The sequence below is a fragment of the Melopsittacus undulatus genome, chromosome 6 (assembly GCF_012275295.1).
Source record: "Melopsittacus undulatus isolate bMelUnd1 chromosome 6, bMelUnd1.mat.Z, whole genome shotgun sequence".
Taxonomy (NCBI): Eukaryota; Metazoa; Chordata; class Aves; order Psittaciformes; family Psittaculidae; genus Melopsittacus; species Melopsittacus undulatus.
This window is the reverse complement of record NC_047532.1, coordinates 59378875-59395939: the sequence shown is the minus strand read 5'-3', so window position 1 is coordinate 59395939 and position 17065 is coordinate 59378875. Positions and strand designations below refer to the sequence as shown.

General features: G+C 36.4%; 1 protein-coding gene across 1 annotated transcript in view; it reads left to right on the top strand.

The window, feature by feature from the left end:
- The window catches only part of COL24A1 (collagen type XXIV alpha 1 chain), a 139818-nt gene that overhangs the window by 52651 nt on the left and 70102 nt on the right, over positions 1–17065 (top strand). The window contains exons 15-21 of the mRNA XM_005148104.3: positions 2482–2535; positions 2627–2671; positions 3070–3123; positions 3732–3785; positions 4859–4912; positions 12497–12550; positions 16869–16922. Of these exons, the coding sequence (XP_005148161.2) occupies positions 2482–2535; positions 2627–2671; positions 3070–3123; positions 3732–3785; positions 4859–4912; positions 12497–12550; positions 16869–16922 (369 nt within the window). The remainder of the gene's footprint in view (positions 1–2481; positions 2536–2626; positions 2672–3069; positions 3124–3731; positions 3786–4858; positions 4913–12496; positions 12551–16868; positions 16923–17065) is intronic.

Here is a 17065-nt window from a genome sequence, read left to right as displayed (position 1 = left end):
ACTAAGACTTTCGGGGTATTTCAGGTGACCCCAGAATCCCCAAGTACAGCTTGTGTGGTGCAGCCCTCTTCTTTGACCACCCCTGCTCTCCAAATGGGTTTGTGCACCCTGGCCTCTGTTTTCACATGGCCCTTATTAGATGTTAGCAGTCTTCCAAAACTGGGCAAAGAACTAGAGGCCTCAATGTTTGTTGTAAAATACTTAGTCAATTATAATGTATTATACTATTACAAAATGCAATATTGAACATGCGATTAAATATATTACTCTGGCAGAAACCAATAGCATTAATTCTAGTAGCTTGTCCAGTCCAGCTGTCTGCAGTGTCAGGAGCTAATTATATTTTTGTGTTTGTTCATGAGAACAACGGCAAAGTGAGCAGCATCGGCAAGCTGAGGCCAAGAATTCCTTCCTTCCATGACTTTTTGCAGTATAGAAAGATGCTGCCAAGTTCAGGGTTTTGGCTGGGTGAGCAGTAAATCTCTCAAGACTTGCAAGGCCATGAGTTTTAATAAGATGAAGACTTTTGGAAAATTTATGACTACAGTTACCAGAGCTAGCTTTTATTTTTCCTTTTTTTATTTTTCCTTTTTTTTTATTTTTCCCTTTTTTATTTTTCCTTTTTTTTAATTTATCCTTTTGTTTATTTTTCCCCATTTTTCCCCTTTTTTTTCTTTTTTTTTCTTAATTAAAGAAAAACCCCAAACCCTCCTATTTCTAGGAAGCATTGGTTTTCCTTTTCTGGTATCTTATGGTTTTGACAGGTAAAAGCAATTGGGTTTTAGCTTCACCTGTCACATAGAAATGGTGGAGAAGGTACATTTTATGTAACTGAAATAAGTTTTTTTTTTCTATCTGTTTTAACCAGCCTGATAAGCATGTGCTGTTGTAGGCAGGACAGTTTAAAAAAATATGTCAGATTTATTAATTCAACCCTTTTCTTATCACTGAGATGATTTTTTAATTTTATGTAGTTCCAGTTCTTTGCTGTTAATTTGGTAGTTCATATCCCTAGAGACTGTGACAGTAGTTTCATCAGCCTGAATTTTGTAAAGCGGTTTTGGAACTTCTTCCCACTGCTTTTGTAAGCTGTATTTCCCAGCTCAGCATCCTTCCCTTCAGTCAGTGCTAATTTTACCACAAGTATGCATTTCAACATACAGTATCATTAATATAGAAATGCTAAGAACTAGAATATATAGCACAATTAAGAGACAGCAATGTAAACAATTTATCTTGGCATCAGCTAAAGTGACAGAATATATAATTTAAGCAGTCATGGGAAGCTAAAGCAATGTAGAGTTGCAAGTTTCTCGGGAGCTTTACCAAGCACCACTGAGATGCTAAGTCATCAGTCTTTTTCTTCAGTAAGCCTTATGATGGCTGCAGAAGAATATTTTTGATAACCATGCTGAAAGAGCCTATAGAGAATAAGGAATGTGTGCTGAACTGGAAATGGGTAGGTCTCCATCTCCTGTTTTCCATGTTGCTCTCAGCAAGAAGCAAAAGGTTTCTATATTTGTATTTGCTGCTAAATGCTTTCATAGCCATAGAGGTATAACACTGCCTTTTTTTTCTGTGTGGTTTTTTTTTCCCCTGAGGTAAATAGGCAGCAAGTAGATAGATTTTTCTCTCTGTAATGTAGTTTTAACTATTGCTAAATAATTTTTTATTTTTAGCTAATCATCTTTAGGTGACATGGTCTAGTGTGAGCCATCCCTGCCCATGGCAGGGGGTTAGAACTAGGTGATCTTAAGGTCCTTTCCAACACTAACCATTCTATGGTCTTCCATTAACATTATTGCAGTTGGTGTGTTGTTCTTATAAGATTCTTAATTATCTCAATTTCTGGTTCATGTTTCTTTTCCAGTTCTGTCCATATATATTCCAGAAAGGAGCAATGCAAGAAAGGCTTTGAAGACACACGAGAACAGAAAAATTTAGTGTGCCTATTAGATCTTAGGTTGCACATGGGATATTTCTTTTTAACTTGTAGATGTCACTGAGAGATCCCAGTAAAAGTCACTTTTTATGGCACTACTCATGGCAGAATAATTCTTTTAAACCATATAACTTGATGCTTCCAGAGTAGTGATGTCAATGTAACCCTGAGGACAGAGGGAATCCAGAGTAGTGATGTCAATGTAACCCTGAGGACAGAGGGAATAGCTACTGAATGGGCAGCTGCAGTACAAAAGAAAGCTTCCTTATTCTGAATTGCCTAATGCACTGCTATTTTTTCTTGAATGTATAATCTACAGGAAAAGAGGGAAGTTTGGTTTCTTGTGTTTCCGCTTATATGGTTGGGAACTGTAAAGGCAGAGGGCTTATAATATAGCTACTTTTTTCCTGAAGAAATTAGCCTGCACATGGTTTTGGTTTGTGTCTGAGGTGCAGAAAGTGTCATATTCTGTTACTAGTCTTCAAGTTATTCCATTTCATTTAATGTTTAATGTAGTCACCTTTTTTGCTGTCTCATAGGGAGGCATTGGGCCAGCAGGACCGAGTGGACCATCAGGAATTCCAGGGCCCATGGTATGGTGTTAAACAATCACACAGCCTGGTGGCTAATCTGCTTTCTAAATTATAGACAAGCATTGGATTTTTGTTTTCTTCCTTTTAATAGGGTCTCCCAGGGAGTGTGGGACAGCCTGGAATGAAAGGTGATAAGGTGATTTAAATATTTCCATTGTTCTAGAGAAGTATAATTCTTTCAGACTACTTTCATTAAATCTTGAGCACAATAATGTATTTAGCCAAGTCTTCCCTTTTCCTTTAGATTTCTCATCTAATTTTTGGTTTTTGAAACTATTTCAGTCTCATGATTGGGTACTTTAGACAAACTTACTTCTGGACGGAGCACTTACTACTGGGCATAACAATACCCAGTGCTGTGTCTGTAGGGTTTCCTGGAGGGGGTGCTTCAATGGAACATCTTGCATTGTTATCCAAAGATATGTGTTACTTTAAATACTAAACATTGAATTAGTCTTCCTCATTCTCTAGTTTTGATAACTACCACATTTTAAGGCACATAAATGCGTATGTATAAAATAATATGTTGTTTAGGGTGAACATGGCCTTGCAGGAGAGCCAGGAGACCAAGGGTACCCAGGAGACAAGGTAATTTATAATTGCATTCTTTTATAAAATTATTTCAGCAACTTTGTCAGGCTTCTGAGTCTCTTAAAATGCAACAGGTGAGTTGCATAAAAGCAGAATGCAGTGGTAAAAGTTACTGGATACCGCTGAATATCTCTTAAGAAATGTTGTGCTAATTAAAATTTAGCTATGGAAAGCAGTGAACAAAGACAAGTAAAGGGTGTGGGCAGAATTCTGGCAGCTTATCTCTGTGCTCAGAGATGCATCAAACAAGAAAAGAATTATGGTATGATCTGAAACATGCTAACAAACTGTTATAAAAGATATTTTTCCCTTCTGCAGCTCACCTGGACCAGCTGTGGTTAGCAGCAGCATGTGGTCTGGCATGTTCCTTCATATCATGAAACTTGTATAAATATCTTTTTTCATCTTTGGCTAGTACATCAGAAGTCACTGAAATAGCACATCCTGTGAGAATTCTTTTGATGGGAGTTGAATGTTAGAAAACATTTCTTATCCCACAGAATTATTTCAAAATCCGTTTCAGGTGGCAAGGTGTAGCAGTCTTTTGTTTCCAAAATAACGTAGCAATACATTTTCATGTGTATTTAATAGCTTTATATTTTCAGGGTGCTCTTGGTTTACCAGGACCCCCAGGGATCAGAGGAAAGGCAGGACCCCCAGTAAGTTTGCACATCAGTTTTTGTTCTTGATATATCACTATATGTTGTTGTTATATTTGATACTTCTTTGTATCTTATACCCACACTGCATGTGCTGCCACTGCTATCTGCCTCTTTTTGGTGTATAATTAGAAGCAGCCAATGCTTAATACTGTTAAGGAATTAATTGCTCCAGTCTCAATTTTCTTATGCACAGTCAAGCCACTATCTGATAAACCTATTAAGACTTCATGAATGTCATAGACACTTAATTAAAAAAATACTTTTTGTCCCAGAGACTTTATAATACCAACACTAATCCTGCAAAAAAACTCACAGTTTTGCTTAGGCTTAGGTGGAAAAACTCAGCCTTTTTGCCTTTAAATAAGCATTTTCATTTGAAGATAAGCATGTGGATTAGCCTCTTCTTGAACAGTTGTGGATTTTAAGCACAGACTGAATTCACCCAACTTCTTGACCTGTGTTAAATTAAGATATGAGGCCTCAGTCCTGCAAGTAATATAATGTTTAACTTTGCAGAGTGCATTTCCAGTAAAATCATTACATTTAAAATTTTAAACATATTTGCCAGGTGAGGCTTTAATTTTACTCAAGGAACACTCAGTTATGGCAGCAGCAAACTGGAAAAGTAGATAATTTAGAGAATTATTTTGGTCAGTTTTTTGGTGTGTCAGTATTCATATATACTGGAGTCACTATAACCTAGATAGGTTCTAATTTTGCTATTCTCAGTGACAAAACTGCCATTTATTTGGCCATGATTGGGTACTTAAACCATGTATGTAGGTATGTAAACCGATACTGATAATAGTTACTTTCTGGACTTCTAAATAATATGCGATTTAATTCTGAAAGCAGCTGTATATTTAAAGGCAGTTTTATATGACTGTTTGGACAATCCCAAAGCTCCCAATTTATTTGTCTGAACCTAAGTTGTGACTTCCTATTAAGTGTAAAAGGCATCTCAACACTTGCTGGCTTGCTTTCTGATAGGTGTTTTTAAAATATTCATAACAATCTGTTGTTAAAAAAATAATTATCGCCAAAATTCCAACTGTTTGGATTTTTTCAAGGGGAAAATTGGAGATCCTGGATCCCAGGGGCCATTGGGTCCTCCAGGACCTGAGGTAAGAAACTGCTTGATAGAGGTAAATTAAATGTCATTTAGTTCTAAATTACAAAAGTCAGAGGTAAATGGCTTTTTCTTTACAAAAGATTGTTACCTTAGTTGAATTAGAAAATACTTTTCAGTCATAACTGATGAGTTCTCCTGCATAAAGTACAAAAGAGTCTAGCTCAATTTTTAATGTAAAATATTAATATACAGGTTCTTTGATTACAAAGTAGTTCCTCATTTGCCTATATGATTAGGAGTTGCTGTCTTTTGAATAAAGGTGTTGTGGATTGTGGATTACACATTGAATAAGGCTCATGTGATTTCTCGGGCACATTTCCATTCATGAATTCTACAGCATGTTTACAAATGAGATTTTCCAAGCCTGGTCATATATTTATCTCTTACAAAATAACTGCATTTGCAAGGAATGCAAAGAATAAACACTAATTACATAGGAAGCATTGCCAGCTACTCGAATCTAGCAGTGCAGTTTCCTAAGAGCTGTATGGTACTATGGAAGTCTGCAGAGAAACACAAGACTCTGCATTGTTCAGTTTCAGTGCTTTTTTGCATTTATACTATGCACTATTGGAAAAAATGCTGGGGACTATACAGGAAAGACATACGCACATGCAGACATGCATATATTTGCTGGAGAGATGAAGCAAAAAAACAGATTTGTCTTTTTAATCAGCCTCTTCCAAAGGATGGTTTGTGGGGGGAAGGGGCTTGATTTTGGTTTGTTGTCATTTGTTTTTCTTTGGGGTTTTTGGTGTGTGTGTGTGGTTTGATTGTTGGTTTGGTTGATTTGTTTTGTTTGGGGATTGTAGATTTTTGTTGGTTTGGTTTTATTATTATTATTATTTTAAATATATCTGGAAGAGACGTATTAGCAATGATGATTGTTCTGGGTGTATAAGATACAGTAACTCGATATCATGTCTTCTCAAACCAAGGCTCTATATCTCTACTTTTAAGTAGGAGCCCCTTTTTGAGTCTTTGATCTTTAAAGAACAAATTACTGGGTTTTTTTCCTTTTTTGTTACAGCTCATCTAAATCCTAAAGAACACACTTTCCTATTGGAGATGAGCCCTCATTGAGGAAAAAACTCACTTGGAAAGGTGTTGTAGCAACACAAGATGGTATTTTCAGAATAAGCCAATATGTTTTAGTCAATGAGGAGAGAGTATTTTTGTGCCCTCGATTTAGAATGAAAAAAGCACAAAGCCTGTGCATGCTGCCCACAGCTGCCTCCTTCTGTGGCTCAGGATTGTAGATTTTGTGAGCTTGTCTGACTGAACCCACAACGCCTGTGCTTGCTGAGTACGATGAAGTGCGTAATGCTTATTGTTAACGTGAATGAAATTAGACAAGGTTTTAACAGGCTTCCACATGTACTCAGAATATTTTATAGTTAGATTTTGCTCTGTGAATCACATTTAATTATCCCCAAAGAATGAAGGTGATAGTTTCTTTCAGATGTGCCTTCAGATGTGCTCTTGAGTAGCATAAATAGGTTTCATCTGGAGCAGAGGGAGTGTTAGTCATTATCTTCAATAGAACTCTTTTCATCTGTGCAGTATTTTGATCTGTGGTCTTTAGCTTATTCTTTCAGGAAGGTACTCATATGGGATTCAGCTGGTATGTTTCATGCCCATGGCAACAGGATTACAAAGGAAAAGGAAACATTCAAGTAATAGTTAAACAATCAAAAAGGCACATATTTTGTAAGTGAATCATTGACTGCTTTGAGTTGCTCATTGTTATTTTTAATGCATGGTTTCTCTTTATCATATGATGTTCCAAGGTTATGCAAACAATGCCATGAGTGCAGTGATAATGTAGCTTTCTGTTTCAATATTGCATAAATAACTTGCGTGCAAATGACTTGAAGGAAATATAGAAATAAAGCCAATTTTATAGCTGAAGTAGTTGCATGTTCTGGCACACATCTGAAGAACTGTTCTTGTAGAATTGCTCATACTTTTTGGTTGGCTTTGCAGAGATTCTTTACTGGTCCTTTCATAAATTTTATTTGCCATGACTATGTCTTTCTGATTTTTTTGTTCCATCTTCAGAAATCTGTATTAATTTTTAAGAAGTAGTCAATTTACCATAACTTTTTAATAATGTTGATCAGTGCTTGTTCGTATGACACTCTCGGGGTTTGTATTTTTTATAGTGATGATGATAGTGCAGTCTGTGACTGTTAGGTCCTAGCCTGTTTGCACAGACCTTCATAGGTACTTTTCATAGAATTTGTAATTTTGGAGATTTTCCTTATTCAGGCAGAGCTGTGGTGAGTCTTCACTACAAACGAAGTGACATGCAGATAAACAAAACTTTGTGTTGCTTTACCATGGCATCATTTAACTCCTAATGTTCTGAATCTGCTTAGAATAAGCCCAGTTTATATTTAGATGGCTTTTGTTTGTTTTTTAATACTTGCAGTGTTTGGCTCTTGGATTTTGGTGTTGGTCTTAGAAGAAACAGTAGTCCTGCAAATAAATTGGAATCTCTGCCTTACTTTTTTAGTCTGGCCTAAGTCTTGATGTGGTCTGATCTGTATGGGCAGGCAGTTGTTAGCAGTGTAGAAGCAATGTAAACTGAAATAATCCTTCTGCAAGAGAACTTAGTTAATCTTCCACAAAGATTATATCACTATTAGTTATTAGTCTCTTTTCTAAGGTTTAAAGTTAGGAATATTTGATGCCAAGCTCCCTCTGGAAATCCTGCCAGATTCTTGGAGTGGGTCTACACTGAAGTTCTTACCAAAGTTCTTACATTTTTTCCATTGTAGATTTTTAGAATGCTTCGAGACTTGCTCCTTAAAATGCTTGTTGGTGGCTGGTGCTGCTGTGCTGGTCCATCAGGTGAATCACCAGCCACTTGCTCACCCTATAAAGTAGATACTACTTTTATAAATATGATCATTCCAATGTCTATTTCATGTAATATGTAGATGCAATAGAAAGTTTCATGGCATGATGCATCACATTTGGAAAACTGGTGACTTCAAGTGTCTCACAAGAAAATCAGTCACTTGTTTCAGCAAGCGTGGCTGAACAGATCTGCTATATTTGTCTAATGTGCTCTTAGACAAAAGCACGAAGCACCGTCAGCTTCACTGACATCTTAGCAGCAGTAAATTGCAAAGCTTTCCAGTATTGTATGCTGTAATCCATGATTGCCCTTTTTAATGTTCTCTGACAAATTACAATTGTACAGTTGTAATTTGTATTGTTAGATTCCTTCCTCCGCCCTCCCTGAAATCAGAATTGAAGTTTTGTACCAAAAAAAAATTGAAGTTTTGTCTCTGCCCTTTACAAATGCTGGCATTCAACTTTGGCTAAATTGGCACACATAGAATAAAGCTCATTTCAAATCTTTTCTTTTTCCTTACTGTTTTCCACTGTACTTGGTACATTATTGAGTTGTCATGCACTTGTACAGATGGCAAAGAGCAAAGTCCTGTCACTGTGTGAATACTAACATTTCTAAAATGGTGTAGAGAAAAAATAGATTAATTGAATTCTATCTCTGCATAGCATGAGTTTTCAGAAGAATAATAGACACTTATTTGAGAATACAAAATCACAGCTTGTTTTCTCAGTTTAGAGAGATTTGTAGTTTTATGAAGGAATCTTCCTTTTATAAGTTGGTAATAATTAGTAATAAAGCACTTAATCAGGCATCTTTGAAGTTCACTGACTGCATTCAGTCAGTATTGCTTCTGAAAATTCATTTTAAATTCTCATTCCAGTGAAACACAGCATGTGATTGAATGAAATAATATTTGAGCAGGGAAACTTGGCAACTGAAGGCACTATCACAGTCTGTAGAAAGGTTTTTGCTCTGTGGTACTCTTCCACCAGCACCCATGTCCTGATCTCATTGAGGGCTGCTGAGGAGCTAAAGATCAGGAGGGTTGGTGGTGAATAACAGTGCTTGAAAATGTCATGTGGAAAGAGGTTGGAGTGAGTGGGATTCTGCAAATAAAAGAGGATTCCCAGTGGAAATGGAGTGTAATTTCCAAACATTTCTGATACTCTGCTTCCATGTTAGCAGCCACACAGAAAAACAAAAGGAAAGCAGCAACTTTTGCAGATCCCTCATCTCTGAGGCGCTGACAAAAAGTCATGCCGTGACATATTAACAGTTTCATTATCTCTGCATTTTTTGTTAAAGATTATATATGTAAATGAAGCAATAAATATGTTAATTTTAGATTTAAATGTATTCAGTTCAAAAAGCAACACTTTTACAGCACTGTTGAAGTGCATTTTTATTGAGATGGCTAATATTTCCCTTTTTTGTGACACCACCTCTAGTTTTATTAGACAAACTCTAAAGTGCTTTGCTGGCAAAAGGCCACATCTGCAGCATGAGTTTGAAAATTATTTGTAACTGTCAGGTCCCAGGCTTCTGGCTGTTGGGAAGATAGGAATCTACACCTTGCATTCCCTTAATAGAAGTCATAATGTTGAGTGATGCTTGGTTCCAGATAGCAACTGCTAAAAATTACTTTGAAGCTGGAAACTATACATTGATCTCCTGGCCTTTCACTTACGGAAGAATAATGAATTTTTAATCTGGAGTAGCTTCACAGGAAGCTGAGTAAGTTTTGGCAAATTCAGATAGAGGTAGATATGTATACGACTTAAGTACTCGAAATCTGAATGGCGAGCACCATTGCTGAAATGTTTAAGAGCTTCCTTCTGTTTCATTCATTTTTCTGGAATCAAGTGGCTGTGTCCTGGATTATTACAGTTGGATCATTCATGTGATTATTCATTTCAGCACTTGGAAATAGTGTTCTAATATTGCCATAACATCTGCATTTCTCTGTGGTAATGCTTCAGAATAAACGACTAAATCCAATTTAACAGCAAAGACAAAAAATAAGAAGATTTAATACTTTTGAATAAATTGCTAATACTGTTCTCAGGCTAATAGCCCTCTCCATCCTAACACTTTGCCTAATGTGGAAAGGTTTCAAAAGCTCATGGTTGTTCTAACTGTGATAGTTCTTGTCAGTGCTTGTATTTCATAGCTCATAACATCATAGAATGGTTTGGGTTGCAAAGGACTTTAAAGCTCACTTAGTTCCATCCCCCTGCCATAGGCAGGAATGTTTTCCAGTAGACCAGGTTTCTCCAAGCCCCATTCAGCCTGGCCTTGAACACTGCCAGGGATGGGGGAAGTATTACTGAATTACCTCTAGGAGTAATTGTGCAAATAAAGTAGACATCTTTCCTTATAATAATAGAAGAATTATAAGACATATAAATAGACATTTTTCTTGACAGATTGTGTTCTGGAATGCTTATTGCCATAAGGGAAATGTCTCTGGGTAAGCATTTAGCACTTCTTTACACATTAGAAAGTTAGAGATTTACAGATGTATAGAAAAACCCACCCCTTGGTACCTATCTAAGTTTTGTAAATAAACAAATTGAACAAAGAATGGGTTTTAGCAACTTCCAAAGAATTATCCCAACTTTTAAGTGTATTTCAGTGGATAAGTGTGGTCAGATTTAAAAAATCCACTTATGAACTGTATATAAATGTAGGCTGATAAAACCGAGTACGTCAGGTGTCAAGCTTTAGTTGTCGGACTTGGGCACATGTGACTAATATGCTCTGTGCCACCTAGAGGTGCACTGAGCTGTTGCACAGCTTTATTAGTTACTACTTAATGGCAAAAAGAAATTACCACCACGGTGTTTTGTGAAATGCTGTTATGGTGGTTCTGCTTATTCTGAAAACTCAGGTGAGTTCTTTTTTACTCTTCAGTGGTTTGCTTTAGTAGTTGTTAACATTCAAGTGCTGAATCTTGGGGTTTTGGAGGGGTTTGGGTTTGTTTGCATTTTGTCTGCTTTTTTTTAAAGAAATCCTATTTCAGTATTGTTTATACATTTACTTTTTTACTTAATATATGCAAACACCTAAAATACTTGCACCCCATCTAAATCTCTACTTGGAAGTCTCTCTTCATCCTGTTAAGAACAGGTTATAGAAAGCAAACAGAAGAAAGCCCTACAAGTAAAAACAGTCATAGCCTAAATACTTCTCAAATTTTATTATGATGTGGTAGTTGAGGGTGAGGTAATGTCCTCTTCTCAACTTCTTGCTTAGTTGGATTTCTCTTTATCCTTTTGGTAAAGTTTTTTGGGATTGATGTCAGCTAATTATGAATAATCATAAATTATTATTGCCTGTATTTGAAGCTCAGCTGTTCTCAAAGAAGAGTATGGTTAACTATGATCCACAGTGAGGCTTTTTTTCTTTTTATTAATACATTTTTCCTGCTTAGAGAACCTAAAAAATTACTCTTGAAGCTTTAATGATGACATGTATTAGCCTGCACTTTTGGAAGGGTGCCAGGGATAATTTCACTCTGGAAGTTATGAGATGTTCTTTAAATTGTTCTGAACTTGTAAGATGCTTTCATTTCCATTATTGGAAAAGTATGCATGCAAAGAATGATGCTTACCATTTTTCATTTACAAATATTTTCTGTTAAGGAGGAAGGAAGCTTGTTTTTACCAGTGTTAGGTGATGGATGTGCACAGATGTAGTAATAAATATTTTAGTCAGAGGAAGAACTTTTCAGTGGCAGTCTTTCTATTTTCAGATAGCCAAGATTTAATGACATTTAAAAGTTTATAAAAATAACAAAATCACATACTATCTTGACAGGTGACTGAGCCTTGTGCTAACTTGAGAGTCATTTACCAATGCTTCCTTTAGCCTACAAATAAAAAGATTACATTCCTTTGCTGAAAGTTTATGAAATTTAACTCACTACTGTAATACATAATGCTTAGCTGCATTATTTTTGTTTCCTTAAAATACACTTAATTCTTTAAAAAACAATCTTCTTGTAACACTGTATTCCTCTGGCATAGAAGCATCCTCACGGTGTCCCTCTCGGTACCTACTGGCCAGATGTCTTGGGATCATAATCTTAGTCGATTAATTTTCTTTGCATATTCGCTTTTTCAGCAGCTGGACCTACACCACACAGTATTTAACAAAGGCTTATTCTGAATAATGCTACAAGCTGGTGATCTTCATTTACTGCCAGCCAGACCTGGATTAGTACCTGCTGATTTAGAGGCAAAAAACTTTCTACCCTTATCTTAATTGTGCACTGATCTTGTCCTTGAAGTGCAGCCAAGGATTAAAGGCTTTCAGCTGCTCTCTAAGCTTTTTTTAAAACACAGTTGAGTGCATGAGTACAGAACCTGGTGCTGACTGCTCTGTGCAGGGGGTTCTTGTACATCAAGACCAATCTAATAGTTTAATTTCACATGTTACTTAATGCATAAAAAGTCTTATGCTAAGAGAAGTGAAACCCATACTGACATCTGCTAAATTGAGTTTAATGAAAGTTCCCTAAAAATCTGTCATTCATCCAAGGCCTTTCAAGGTAACTTAATAGATTTTGACATTTTGGGGATGGTAGAACAAATTTATTTTTTTGGGTTTTTTTGTGATTCAGGTTTGTGAAGTGAATTAACAGGATCAAAACAAGTATATTGGAAACATTCCTACTCTAGAAATCATTTGTACGTATGATTTCTTTAGGGTTTTCCAGGAGATATTGGTGTACCTGGATTAAATGGCCCTGAAGGTCCTAAGGTAAGATTATTTGAAAACTTCTTTATGTTAACAATAAACAGTACAATTTCTGAGGAAAAGCTCTGAGAGATGGACACTGGCTTTTTTAGAAGCTAATCTTACTGTCAAAATACAAATACTTTGCCTCAGATGTTTATATGGCAAAGTTAATCTGATGTTTAACGCTGTTATGAGGGTAAAATTATCCTTTGTTAGATGGAAGCCTGTACTGGCAAGTTAAGTGTAAGGTCATTTGGTGAAAATGCTGTGTAGCTAGTAAGTAGCACCTATGTTTAAGTAAAATGCATGCCAAAGGCAGATCTCTATAGTCTCACTTGAGTCATACAGATTTTTTTAAAACAGATTTAGAAAGAAATAATAGCGAAAAATGTGGAAAAATGGGTAAAATTCACCTACCAGATTAAATAACAGTAATAATGGATAAAACTATCTACCAAAAAATAACTGTGCCAAATTAATTTAGCCTCTTCTCTTTAGTAGACTAATTATTTTAGACCAATCTTGGTCAATAATTCACATATCTAGAGTTTTCAGTGAAACTTTGGATAAAAGCACATGATGGTATTTTTTGTTTAGAATGGGAAAGGTAGAGAATAGTACAAAAGTGCATATGGGTCAGAAGTTAACCCAGAGGGAGACGGTTTAATGGTATCTAAAGATGGGCTACTTGTTGAAAGACAAGTACCAATTAAATTCTTCATTCAGCAGCCCTGTGGCTATTCTTACAGATGCAAGTATCATGGAGTGAAATTTGTGTATGAAAGAGTTGAACATCTTCAGATGATCTTAAAAACTGTACTTTGTATTATTTCACCTCACTTCTGTTACTTCAGACTGATACATGCAGGGACAAAAGTAATAAATCCTAGTGTAAACTTAGCACTCTGTACCTGGCAAGAAGGAAAGACACTGCCAAATCTCTCCGAAGTAAAAGCACAATAAGGCAAGTAGAAATTAAGTGAAGCAAGGTGTCACTGCGCGAAGCACAAGAAGACTTTATCTAAGTAGTACACACAGTTCTGGGCATTTGTATTTCAGAAGAACTCAATCAGGTGGGACTAGATGCAGGAAAGGATGCTTGAATGACTGTATTCTGAGAGGCTGCTTATTTATCCTACAAAAATGAAGGGACTTTTTGAGCTTTGTAAGCCAGAGGACAGAAACTGGTGAAGCAAAAGAACTGTGCAAGACCAACAATATTATTAGTCCAAAGTCAAACCATGCAAGTTGTCTATAAATAGAGATGGAAATTGCAAGTGTTCCCATGAACGGAGTCATGAAATTCAGTGGCAGCCTACTCAAGAAAACACAGGACAGGGAGCAGTAAATAGTTTTAAAATAGTCTTATTTGTACTTGGAAGACTGTAACAATCCCTCCATGCCAAAGTTAGTAATTCTTGAGAACATTTCAAATAATCCAGTTGCCAAAGCCATACCCAATCTTTTCTGCATCTCATATCCTTCAACTGTGTCAAGAGCCTTGTTGCAAAATAGCTCATGCTTGCATTTACTAGGAAGGCTGCGAAATTATTATCTGATGTGGCAAACTGGTGAGAAGTTAAAATACATTTCCAGAGAGAGGTATGGTCTTGTTCTTCAGTTCTGATTTATTGTTTTGCTGACTTGTTTGTGTGCATGTATGTATAATATTAGTAGCCTTATATGAATGAGTTTTATCTGACCATGGCAGTGGCAGTTGCTCCTGCATTTCTGAATTACCAGGGCACTTAAAAAAACTTCTGATGCAAGATTGTGTCTAGGATCTAGAGGAAACAGGAGAAATACAACAATTCTTGAACTACAGATGATATTTAATCCTCCAAGCTGATAGATGTATGATGTAGTTGAGATCCCATCCCTGCTGCCCAGTTTCTTCACTGAGATAATATTGCACATGATATCCCAAGTGTTAAATTAGATAATTGTGATGGAATTAGATTGATGTTTAATACATACATTACTGATCTGTTGCCTTTTTACAGATTATAGCAAAAAAAAAAAAAAACCAAACTAAAAGGTAGCCTACAAAGTTTAAGACTCTGTACTGCTTTGATACAGAAATTGCAGCTGAACAAGATTCATTTGGTCTTAGAGACAAAAAGCTTAGACATCCTGCTCTAATCAGGGAGAATTGATGGCTTACATTTGAGAAGAAAAATTAGCAAACTGGAAAAATTCTTACGTTGCTCCCTGGACCAAGGGAGAAGTGCTGCAGAACATTGGATATGTTTGGGCTTTTGGGATTTCCAGCTGTCTTATGTTGACTGCAGTTATAAAAAAATTCCTCCAGCTTTTATTTTTGGAAGACTGTTCTCACTGTGCTGCTCTTTTCCTCGTGTTTTTGTTTATGCTATCTCAGAAGCAATACTATTTTAAAAGCCAAGAAGGCTGGGTAAGCTTTATTTTTTAGCAGCTGGCATGGGAGAAATTCAGCCTCTTGGTGGAAAGTTCAAGCTATGTGAGTGTGATCAGCCGTCTCTAAATACCAGCGGAAGTTCTGGATTGTCAATTTTCCCTAAATTAGTGTAGTAATCAGCAAATCTGACCTCTGAAATAATGTTCAAAGAATTCATTGCATAATTTGGTCTACAGCACATTACTGGGCTTGGAAACAGTGTTTTAGAAGGTGTTTGATCTTGATCCACCACTTACTTAAAAAAAAAAAGGCTCACATTTAAAAGTGGAATAAAAATGTTTTTAAGAAGTTCTGAAATAATTTAGTTTGGTTCCTATGTTATTCTTGCAAATACTCATGCTCTGTAACAGAGAAAAGTGAGAGGAAAAGAGTCAAAAGATGCTGACTACAATTAATTTTTCCAGTAGCATGTGTTGTGCTGTGGAACTAGTTGAGAACTTCCTTTCGCTGCTCATTTTTGTTTGGATAACATATTTGATAGAAGTGGCTATTAGGAGTTTCACCAGTTCTGGAAGGGATGGTCAACTGGGAAGTTATATTTGTGAATTACAGGATACCCCCATTTGCTGACTCCCCAAGCTTTTTCCAGACCCTTTGGTGCACTTCTAATAACTACCTTCATTTTCTTTTTGTTGCCTGAAACCTCAAAGGGAAGATGGAAATTTCATTTGCTCTTAATATTATTTTTACAGTCTTGGACATTTTTCCAGTTAAGTGCAGTGGAATGGTTTGTGCAGTAGCAGTATTGCTGCCATTCCCACTGTGCAGTTACATTATACTGAAAGCTGCATCTTTTCATGTGCTTTGCTATTAGAATGAACCATCAGTGCTGTCAATGAAAAGTTTTTATGACTGACTACACAAGCATATTACATAGTGCTACTAAAAGCTCTCCTGTCACTTTTGTGGTGGTATGTTAAGCAGCAGTCCACCCCAGTCCTTCACAGATTGATAATGTCTCTGGTGAAACTCAAAACCTTGAAGTTGTTTGTTCCATTTTATTTGGCATGCTAAGTAAACTGTTACTGGACCAATGCCTGCACCTCTGTCTAGACTTCAGCTTCATTAGAAGGCTATTAATAAGGCTTACACTTGGGACTTTCCCACCTTTGCTTTATTCAGAGGCTAATCATATCTCTCCCAAAGTGCAGTTTCTTTGTTCTTGTTGCTTTATCTGATATTGTTAAGCCTAGCTCTCCCAGAACATTTATAATAGGTTTATGCAGGTGGTGTTTTTTTCCTACACCAAGTCAAGTGCTTTTCCTAATTACTACCATTGCAGTTGGGATGACTGAGATTTTTGCACACTGCTAGCTGCAAAGTCATTTTAAAAAAGTTTTGAAAATGTTGCTGTGAGCAGTCATGAAAACCCAGATTTGGCCGAGGAAAAGGTGCTTTATCTTCAGGAATCTGAGTATAATTCTTGCAGAAAAGTAGAGGCTTAAAATCACAAGTAGTTTTGGACAAGCTAGTAGTCTAAATTCACCTTGTAGTTCATTTCCATTGCATTGTTGTCATCCCATGTTATGCTAAAGACTACCTAAATGAAAGATCTGTTAAGAGTAATATTAGTTCTGCTTTAATCTTAATATGTTGGTGTGCTTTACATCTTCAGAAAAAAAATAATTGTTCTGTTGTAAGCTTCAATATTTTCTTACCTCCGTTTCAAAATAACAAAAGAAAAAGCTTTGAAATAGTCTATGTAGTAGAACTTAGTAAGATAGTTTTCCAGTAGATACTGAAATTTTGCTGCATCTTCTCCTGGCTTCCTCAGGGAAATCCTAAGAACAATGGTAAGAAGTGAGTTCTGCTTCTTGATTTTTACATTTCTGTCCAGGTTTGTAAGAAGAGGGAAACTAGTTAGTTGATACACGTTCTCACTGTGTTTGTTTGAATGTTTAGGGGCTTCTGGGTGACCGAGGGCCTCCAGGGCCACAAGGCCCCAAAGGACTTGAGGTAAGATGGAAAATTACCTGATCAAGAGATTATGTTTAAAAGAAGGTTGTGAGGGGTTAGACAACAATGGTTAGGTGTTGATGGTATTGTCATGCAAAATTTGAAGTTTCTTCTGCATTTTGGTGGGTTTTGCAGAGATTTTA